The following is a 10797-nucleotide window of genomic DNA, read 5'->3' on the forward strand; positions in this document are numbered from 1 at the left end:
TACCATATCCGTATTATAAGCAAAAACACACTCCAATAAAGGATACAGCATCACCTGACACCTGCACCTGTTTGTCTTTGTAATTGAATGGGTTACTAAGGTTAGTGTTTTGTGCCAAATTTTGTAATTGTTGCTAATAATAGAAACATTACTGTTTAGCAGTGAGGGACCAGAATGGTTGGTTACTTGGTGGTCCGAAAATGAAGAAAGAAAGCATGGTTCCTTTGGTAAGTGAGGGTGTTAGAACTTAGGAGGTATATAAAAGATAAGTATGAGTATCCTGTGAGTTGTGAGTTGTGAGTTGTGAGTAGAGTGGTCCAAAGTTGATCATAATGCAAAAGACTAGTCACTCTGCCATGGTGTCCAATGAACATGTCTCTCTCTAATATACAACTTTTAACCCCTTCAAAATCATTATTTAATTATGTAATTGTAATGTGATTTGTCTCTTAACATTTTAATATATTATTGATGATGATGTCTCTCTCTAATGAAGCATATTTAACAACAAATTCTAAGAAAACCATCTTCAGTTCCAATGAGAAACAATCTGGAGAATGGAAGTATAGTAATGCTTGATAATGCTGACAATCCTCTTATTCCATTATCTGAAATGTACAGTCTCTGGGGATTAATGTTATGCTGCCCATCCTGTGCCATTGAAACCACATAACCATTATGTTTCAATATTATTAAACAATAACATCAATCCAATGGAAAACCTTGCATGAATCAAATGGATATTATTAAACAATAGCAACTAAAAAGCAGATGCACTGCACTCCCTTAAATTAGCAAAGAACTGATTGGCAAAAAAGGTGGGTATCAACTAAATGTTATTTTCAGCACATTCACGTATTACTAGGGAGCAAAACTACATGAACAAGCAAAGGAAATAAAACACCGAGCAAGCAAGTCATGAACCACAAAAGAGAAAAGCATACTGTTTCGTTGGCAGACTTTGACAAGGAGAGAAGTCCAATCCTATTCCGGGAAATTGAGATAACATCTCGGCCCCAGATGGAGAAACTGGATATGCCATCTGAATGACCTCTGAAAATAATCGGCTGGGATGGCAAATTCCTGCAAGAGTAAGAAATAGATGAGCTACAACCTACAGGAGGATATATCCAACTCTAACAAATTTTATTATAGGATGATTTTGTAAAATAAAAAGGCAAAGTTAGTTTGTAACATTGTCTTTCAAATCTGTAACATGCCATACAAATAGCAAGTAATGAACCTCAGCCGTTGATGAAAATTTTAACCAAATCAACAGCTATTAGACAAGGTGTGCTGGGTTTGTGGATGTTTAATGGAGCTGTAGAAGAAAGCTTATAACTTCTATTTAGGTTTTTCTTTGAGGAAAATATCTTCAAACAAGCACAATATATCAAGCAGAAACTCAGAATGCATGAAACGTGAAACAACATAAACATGTAGATCATTATACATTCTTTAATCACATGACAACATTACAACAAGGACAAAAAGGTAATAAGTACAGGTAAAATAGGTATTTTTGCCCATGTTGATCATTATACATTCTTTAATCTCCTATATGCACCTACATCTTGTAAAAACGTTTATACTATGGAATCACTAATTAGTAAACGACCAGCAGCTGTATATGCTATCAAGGATTATCACTGCTTCACTTTACTCAAAACTTTCTCTCAATAGAGAAGCCTATTGGAAACAACTAATTCCTAATGAATTGAAGATTCAAGAAGAGTTATAGCTCATACATTCTTAAGTCCCAAACTCGTAAAGTTCTGTCAAGTGAGCTGGAAATGAGCAGATGCTCCTCAGGTGCTGCCAACTGTAAACAAAGACACTGGTGAAGTTGCATGTAAAATCAAATCGGATAGTCACGAATATTGTGAACATAGTTAACATACCTTCGTCACATATCCATCATGAGCTCGCCAAGAGGCAATAACATTTCTGCTCTTTGTATCAAATAATTTACAATGACCAGAACTTAGTCCAGTTGCAATTAGAGATGGCGAAGTGGAAATTCCACCTGCTTGCATCTTATCAGAACCATAGGAATAAATGGCAGAAATCAGAGAAGGAAAACTAGATTCGTTAGACTCCCCTCTCCAGATATGAAGCTTTTGACCTCGAGCAACATTAATGAACCTATACAGTGTGTCAGCATATCTTCTCATGTAATCTTATTCAAATGGCACTCAAATCAGACTTAACTTTACCTGAGAGAACCATTTCCCGTGCCAACTACAATATTTTCACCAGAGTCTAACAGATGCATGCAGGTATAAAGGCTTGAATCAAAAGCACTAGACAATATTCCATTTGATAGTGTATTCAAATTAAGCACATTTGCCTGGTCACTGTTAATTTTTGACGCAGAGGATAGATGGCTTGTAGGATGGACAGATTCTGCTTGGGACTCGGCAAATACTGATATTTGCTTCCCTGTTTGACTATTCCAAATATGAATTGTTCCATCACAAGATGCCACTCTTCCACTAGATGATAATATGCAAATATCATTCACAGCCTAAAATTTGAGATAAATAATGAGACAAAATTCATAGCAAAAGTCGGTACCTTAAAAAGTACATAACATCTAAATGCCATTTGAGCTAAAAACAATTTATAATCACAGATGACCACAAGAGTAATTGTCACAATTGCCTATACTAATTAATTGTATTCTGTGTCCTAGTTTGTAATACCTTCCACGCCCCTTCCCATTTTTTTTTCCAAATCATCATCCATCATACTACATTTGTAGTTTGCTAACCAATATAAATATGACTGAATATAAACTCTGCTATTGAAAGATATAAAATCTAGAGGGAGATACATGAAACAGTATTTCTGCAAGGTTGAAGACTAAGATTTTCAGCAAAAGATGAAGAACCGAACCTCCTCATGGCCATAATAGCCAGACAAACAGTTAGTTTGGCTTAGTTCCCACTTCTGAACAGTTCCTTTATACCCTTGGCCAATTCCTGCAGTGAAAACAGTACATTCATCTTGATCAACAGCCAGGGACCTCACTGCTCCATGATGTGCTCGTATAGAGTGTATAACAGATGCTCTGATCTTCCATGGAAGGTCATCTTTCTGAACTCCCATCCTTCCAGGAAATTCAGGCCCATCCCAAATGGTGGTTTGACTGGGGAACCAAAACCAGGGCTCATGGTTCATCTGGTATGCTACTCCTTCCTGCATTCCTGCTGGATTTCGATGAGCTTTAAATGGTCGTCTCTGAGGAATCAAGTTTTTGGCATTTCTACTTCCTTGGGATTGTGGAATTGACCACCCAACCCCATTAAGCAACAGCTTTGCAGGATTGTATTCAGATGTGAAGCCCTGGGAACTTGAAGGTTTTCTAGTAATATTAATTTCTGAACCACCCTTCGATGATTCTCCTGCATATTCCCACTGAATAACGAAGGGTTTATAAATAAGCTAACAAAAAAGATGGGCCTGAAGCTATGTGACAGAAAATACACAAACAAAAACACACAAGTCTCCAATTTTGTGGAGGAAAGAAGAAAACAAAAGAAAATGTAGCATACTTTCCAATTATGATGGCGTAGAAGAAACTGTTCGAGAAGCAACCATGTAGCACAACATTGACGAAGTTTCTCTATCCCAAGAAGAGATGCAAAAGAAGTATAGAGAACCAAACTGCATATGAACCAGAAGATGTAATACATACTATAAAATAAAGGAAGAAACTGAGGTAATCAAAACAGACCAATTAGGATACAAGCTATATAAAGTCGGGGAAGAATTGCATTTTGACGTCTTCACTTACAGGTTCAATAGCACCTTCCCTCGATATAACAAAATTAAGCACATAGAGCTGATTTAATGCCTCTTTGCAATAAGTGCAGACAATGAGATTTTTTGTATTAAAAAAACGTAAGTACACCATATGTGACAAGCTTGTGACACGTAGGCTGAGCTCGAATAATGATTGAAGGGGATTACTTAGTCTTGTCACATGCTTTTAAAAATTAATAGTTAACCTCTTATTTGGATGACCAAGGAGGCGAGGGACATTACAAAATGTAGTATTCAATCAAGTAGAAATGTGCACAAACTGAATAAATCAGAATGGAAATTGGAAACTGCAATTGGATCAAAAAACCAGGATAGCAAAATAATTGAAGCTTATAGTGGGCTTATACACACACAAGGATGTTTAGGAATGCGCTCAACGGATTATTTATTATCTATTTGGTTTAGTTAAGCATACTAAATTATGGATTTGGTGTTACGACTCCAGGTTTTGTTTAATCTTTAGGATTACCTAACGTAGTCTGGCTATTTGATATAGGATTTCTCATAAGGAAATCTTTATAACATGTGGGGTTGTGTTGTCTTTCACTATAAAAAGGGCTTTAGTACAAATTAGTTTTAGATTTGAGATCAACCACTAATGTGACTAAAAAGTTTCATTTCTGTTTTATCTTCTATGGTTTTCTTCTCTTTAATCTATAGTTCTAGTTTTGTACAAGATACTAGATATCAAGAAGAGCAATTTCCCAGCATATCCTAGTCCAGAAAGCAGATTTGACACTCACACTAGATCCATATAACTTTCAATCTGAAAGTCCCCACCAATTTTTAACTTGGCAGCCTTCAAGTTTCGGCCAACAGTAGTTGAACCTTTAGAAACTTCCTGGGAAAAAGCAAGGTCATCAAATAGTTCGTTCAGTTTTGGTAGAATATGCAATGCCGTCAAATCGGCCCCAATCCGCTGACAAATTCCAAAGAGAGTAGTAGCAGCAACCTGACAAACAGTAGGCGTGTAGCATAATTAACAATTTAAGTGATTAGTTGATAGATGAGATGCATGAAGGCAATGAAATGGAGAAGTTAACGCCACACTGTCAGGGTACAAACTAAATAGAAAGCAGAAGCAACCATAGTAAAGAGTTTAAAATATATAACTTCAGAGAATTGCACAGACCTCTTAGAATGAGTACCTAGTTGTTCTTATAAGTTTTTATGTGCAATGCTCTGTTTTAATAGCCATGGGCCAAGGCATAACCTCAATCATCCACATCATAACTCATCAGTTATATCATTCATTCCAATTAAAAACAAAGCATTAGAAACCCTCAAATATTCATGTAAAACTACACATTTCCTTGGTGATTCACGTTTCACAATCCAGTATAAAACTAAAAAAAATGAAAAGTTATAGTGAAGAGTAAAGCTAAGATGCCATTAGAGCAATGGAACCAAGCAATGGGTGCAGGAGCCTAAAAAAACCAATGGATAATATGAAGAACCTGAAGCACTGCGATTTCCATATGTTTCAGCATAAGAACCCCAACGTGTACGCAAACTTGGTCCTGTATATTTAAGACAGATTTAACGAATAATTGTGATAGAATATTTACTGGTAATTAAATCATTTTGAAGCCAAAAAGAATAAGAACCATACTTGAAGAAGCTCCTTTACAATAACCTCTTCTGTCAAGAAAGCTACAAGGCCATCTAACGTCATCAAACAATCAATAAGCGCTAAAGCACTCCAACTCTGGACAGGATCAGGCTTATTCATGAATGAAACATCAATGAAGGAACGAGCAACATTTTTCAGTAGCGGAAGCATCTGTTTGACAATAAAGGATTCCCCAAAAATTCCACCTGAAAAGTCAAAAAATTAAAGGGCATTACAGACTGAAGATATGTGTAATGAAATGATAGAAAAACATGAAAGCCAAATACCAATTCTGACCAGCACATCAATTCCATCAGCACATAATCCTTTCCCAAAGCAGTGGACAAGAGGCAAGATTGTCTGATTCAAAGATAAAAGGTTAGTAGAACATAATAATTGTTGCAAGTGGGAAGTGCATGCAAGTGAAGAAATGAAAACAAAGTATTCAAGATTGATGCAATAAAGAACCTGATGGATTGTGATAGGTATCCCGAGCTCCTCACTGGAACCAATTAGAAGCACTGAAGCAGAGGAAGCTGAACTTTTATTCGGAGAAATATACAAGTTTGACAAGACTAACGGGTGGATAGTTTCCAGGTATGCTTGTTTGCCAACTCGATTCCATATCTCACGTACAAATGAATCTTGTAAAAAGGACAGCTTTAGATGTAAATAGCCTGTGGTCTGAAAAAAGATGTATGAAAAAGATTTAAAAAAGAAACTCATTTTTTTTCTGCAGACTAAATAAAAATCAGAAAATAAATTTCAAAACTAGCCTGTAAAATCTTCTGTATGGTTGGCAAGATCAATTTTTTCACTGCATGTCCTGTTAAGCATTTCATGAATTCTTTCAGTAGTATGTATGCCCATTCAGCTTCAGTATCATTCACAGCATTTAATACAAGTGGTAAGCAGTAAGGAGCACACATTTCAGCTGCAAAGGTGCCCATTTCCCAGAGAGCTCCCTGCTTTGCAAGATTTGCAGCATAACAAAGACGGGTTTCATCTTTAGCTACAAGCTGAAGTGGAGCAAGAAACAAGTAGGAAGACTTGACAGTCTTTGGAAAATAAGGTGATTCCAGAAGAATTTTAGCTGATGGTCTCCTATATAGAAAAATATTAATCATGAAAAGACAAAGATGAAGATGATTTGGAAGGATCTTCCAAAGTTCAATCACTAATTAGGTAAAAGTTCCAAACTATGAAGCCCAGATACTTGCTATGACACAAGTAGGATATGACATGGATACGGGGATACAATATTTTTTTTCAAAATCAAGATATGATACACTCTAGATACGTTACAGAAGTTTATGAAACATATATTACATATAGATGCAGAATATTTGTAAAGAGATATAGATCATTTCTCATTAATATATAACCACAACGATTGCAAGAGGGGTATTAGGCTGAGAAAGATATTAGGAAAGGGGTATTCTATTAAAATGTATTTGAAAAAGTATTTAAAAAAGGTGATTAAAAAAGTCCACTGATCAGAAAATTAAACAAATTGAAACAAGTTTCTTAGCTGTATTTGAAATGTATCCATATCTGGGCTTCATAGGTTCCAAACACTTTAACTCAATTGTACATGTACTCACACACTGATACCTCATCCAATCCTTTTGGATGCATGCTTCAACAAGTAATCTAACATGAGGAGGTAGTTCCTGCAGGAGACCTGGTAAGATACCATCCTCCAAGTATACTGCCAATGAGGTTGAATCGAAGAGTGGCTTGCAAATATGAAGTTCTGCTAAGAGACAACCAACAGAAAATATGTCCCTGGCAACATCTTCGGAGCCGAGTCTTGAAGAAGCTAATTTCTGCCTCCAAAGCAACAAGTCTGGATATCCTGAGGAGCCTTCATCTTCCACCTTCATGTGCTCAAGAAAAGAAATTTGATTTGTTTTGTATGGCACCCAGTAATTTTCACTAGATGTCTCTGTTGCTGGATCACCCAAGGATGATATGTTCCTCTCTATTTGATTTAATGGATAATGGTAACAAGCATTCAAATGCCTAGCATGTTCAGAAAAAGCAGATGCTTGTTCTAGTTCTTGTAGATAGGCAGTTTCAGATAGGAGAGTTGTCTCTGGCTGCATCTCACTTTCTTGGCTCCAAACCTTGCCATATTTATTGGTACCATGACGTGTTATTCTGGCAGTGGCATGACGAACTGGGTGTGGCCGTGTAAACAGTTGACGGCGTCCTGTTGATCTTGGCATCATAGGTTCTGATGGAGGAAGCATCACATTTTTAGCAGTAACGGCTGCCTGGCCGGACATTTTGTACCCAAAGATTATATCTATCCAATGATGTAGTTGAAATGATACCCTATTACTTTCTAATGCATCACGGTGCAATTTAATGAAATCCTCAGGACACTCTGCCCAAGAAGGCACAGCCAAATCAGCCATACCATCATGTATTGACCTAAAAATTTGGGCATCACTGTAAAACTCAGGAATGCATTCATCGGGGGTCCATTGATAGAGCCTCTGCATTGTGGAAGGATACTCATTAGGTTCGTACACTGAACGGACAGCCATTAGGAGAATACTCAAAGGCAACCTTCTTGCTTTATAACTACAGACAGCCAACTCAGACAGACATTCATCTGATACATGATGAGGGATTTCAGAAGTGGAATATGTGAAGTCCAACTGTTCATCACCTTTTGCCAAGCGCCATTTGCTCTTGGTTAAGTCTCGCCATCCTGCATCACAATTATCATAAGGTTTTGAGCTAAAATCTATTACCCAAGGCATTACTGGATGAAATGTATGATCCCCCCACCTTCTTCCTGCTAATCTGTTTAAGATGAGTAAATACTCAAAATTACTTAATTCTCCTCTCCACCACTGATGAAAGCTAGAATGCCAATCTATTGATGGAGAAAGCTTTAGATCAGCGTAAAGGCCATTAGAATGACAAGCGCTATTACAGCAACCAATTTTGGCAGGGCCAGAATTAACACTTTCATTCTTTTGCAAAGTTAAATTAGAATCAGTTTCACTCCATAATCTCAGCAAAGACCATAATGAGTCAGTCAACATGATATTGGAGGGGCATATATTGCCATGGGAAACCCCTAAACCATGTAAGTATACTAAGGCCGAGAGTAGCTGATATATAAGAAATCTTCTATGCCAATCAGACTTTAAGGCATTTGGGTTAAAATGAAGAATGTGTTCCAAGTTATATGGAGTCTTCGGAAGCACCATGTTAACGTGATCAGATGTTCTAAGTATCGCGAGAACAGGAACGATGTTGGGATGCCTCAAGGAGCCGGGAAAAGCATCTTCCTCAAATGATGGCAACCCAATTAAACTGAGGAAATTTATACTGTCCCGTCCTGAAGGTTTCCCTTCAATCAAGAGATTAAGTGAATCCAACACATGATCTTCGATTAACCCAGACAAGAAAGCAGAAGCAATATCTTGCAAAGTAGAAGAGGAAGAAACTCCCACACGAGCAATCGCAGCCAGTGAAGTGATTGTCCTTGTGCAAGAAAACCTTCCAGAATGATTACAAGTTGAGTTCCTGGAAGAAGCTTTTGTGGTTTCAGAATCTTCTGAATCAATTCCACCATTGACCACATTAGTATATTGAATTCCTCCATTATGAGGATGATCATCACTTCCAGTGCCTTCATTACTATCCAAAATATATTCATTTCTGCAAAGAGAACAATAGTTTATCATCTGTAATTATTTATTTAGAGCAACAAACCCAAACATGAACTAAAATATCATCACCATTGTTGTTATTATTATCATTATTACTATTACTATTATTGTTTTTTATGGGCAATAGTTTTGGTTAAGAAACCCAAAAAACTAAAGCTTGAATTGAGAAGTGGTGTATTTAATAAAGAGAAAAAAAATTGCTTCACAAAACAAACTTTCTTTTATTGGGTTTCTTAACCATTACCAGAAAAACTACTACTATTATTATTATTATTATTATTATCATTATTTCGTATGAGAATGCATAACCACAAATAGAGTATATCAAAACATCTGGCTAGTGTGTTTGACAAGATGAGCTTATAAGTTAATCGGTTAATTATAGCTTATTGACTCAATCAAAAAGCTTGTAGAGCTGCTGCCTTGTGGTGAAAGAAAAAGTAAAAAGAGAGTATAGCTTCTGAGTGGTAGCGTATGGAAAGCTGGTTGAAGTAGCTTTCCAAAAACTGTAAGTTGTTTGAATAATTCATGTCTCATTTTTGTCCTTTAATTTTTCATCTGATCACACAATTAATTTTGCGAAAAGTTCTATTTCAATCAGCTACCTATACAACTAAGAGCTTTCAGCTAAAATCTCACAATTTTCAGGTAACGTCACCAGCAATGTTTTAAACCTAATTGAGAAAAGCATTAGGAAAAATGAAAATGAAAATAAGAAAAATCATACACATAATTGGTAAAACAGTTGTTGTGAAGAGTGGACATGTACTGCAATATAAATTGAGCAGATGAAGCTTCACCACCACAAATCTGTTGTCCAAAAAAGAATAAAAAATGAACAAAAATGATCAAATTAATCTGAGAATTCAAAGAGAGAGAGAGAGAGAGAGAGAGAGAGAGAGAGAGAGAGACGTGGACGATTGCAGAGGATCCGAAAGGCAAAGGAGAATTGGAGAATCCATAATTGAATACAACTTTATCACAAAAATCACAGTTGATACTGCGTTTCAGGCATTCGAAGCAGTTACTCTGTTCCTCCATTGCATCGCTTCAACTGAGTCAACTCGCCGAGTTATCACTCTCCAATCTCCAACGATCTACGACTTCAAAGTAAATGAGTTTTTCTCCTTTTTCTTTCAAATCTTCTATTTTTCTCCTTCTTAAGAGACTTAACTCCTTCCTCTAATTGATAAAAGGAATCGTTTATTTTATACTAAGTAGAAAAAGAAGATGAAGATGATGAATTCCATTAAAAAATGTGGATATTGGTGACAAAATACAAAATATGGGTTCCGTTACAATGGTGTTGGACTATTGGTGGCAAGAACCAAATTGAAACTTCATAAAATAATTAACAATTAAGGTGAGTAAATTGTGTAATTTTGTTGATTAATTAGAAGAGGCATTATATTATGGGTAGATGTTGGAGCAATTTGCGTTATTGATCTAAGTTTGGGTTACAATTAGACCAAGTTAATAGACTTTTGATTACACTTTCTATGATCAAATTGGATAGGTGAAGTAGAATCTATTTGGAAGGGATTCTAAGAAAGTCCACCCATTTATTTGGACTATTGTTTCAATCAACCAACAAAACATTTTAGAGGCCTTTAGACAAGAAATCAAGAGAAAATGTTCCAAACAAACCATTTTTTATATTTT

General features: G+C 36.2%; 1 protein-coding gene across 1 annotated transcript; it reads right to left on the reverse strand.

Moving 5' to 3' along the window:
- On the reverse strand, window positions 410–10473 carry LOC109346828 (protein GFS12). The gene is made up of 17 exons (XM_019586634.1): window positions 10389–10473; window positions 10048–10217; window positions 9863–9945; window positions 7055–9124; window positions 6217–6544; window positions 5909–6124; window positions 5728–5800; window positions 5441–5646; window positions 5286–5348; window positions 4572–4780; window positions 3558–3669; window positions 2899–3420; window positions 2217–2527; window positions 1902–2145; window positions 1749–1822; window positions 945–1083; window positions 410–651 (listed from the first exon to the last, which is right to left on the reverse strand). Exons 2-17 carry the CDS (start codon window positions 10174–10176, stop codon window positions 502–504), a joined length of 4929 nt encoding a protein of 1642 aa, XP_019442179.1. The 5' UTR covers window positions 10177–10217; window positions 10389–10473; the 3' UTR covers window positions 410–501.

The sequence above is a fragment of the Lupinus angustifolius genome, chromosome LG04, assembly GCF_001865875.1.
Source record: "Lupinus angustifolius cultivar Tanjil chromosome LG04, LupAngTanjil_v1.0, whole genome shotgun sequence".
Lineage (NCBI taxonomy): Eukaryota > Viridiplantae > Streptophyta > Magnoliopsida > Fabales > Fabaceae > Lupinus > Lupinus angustifolius.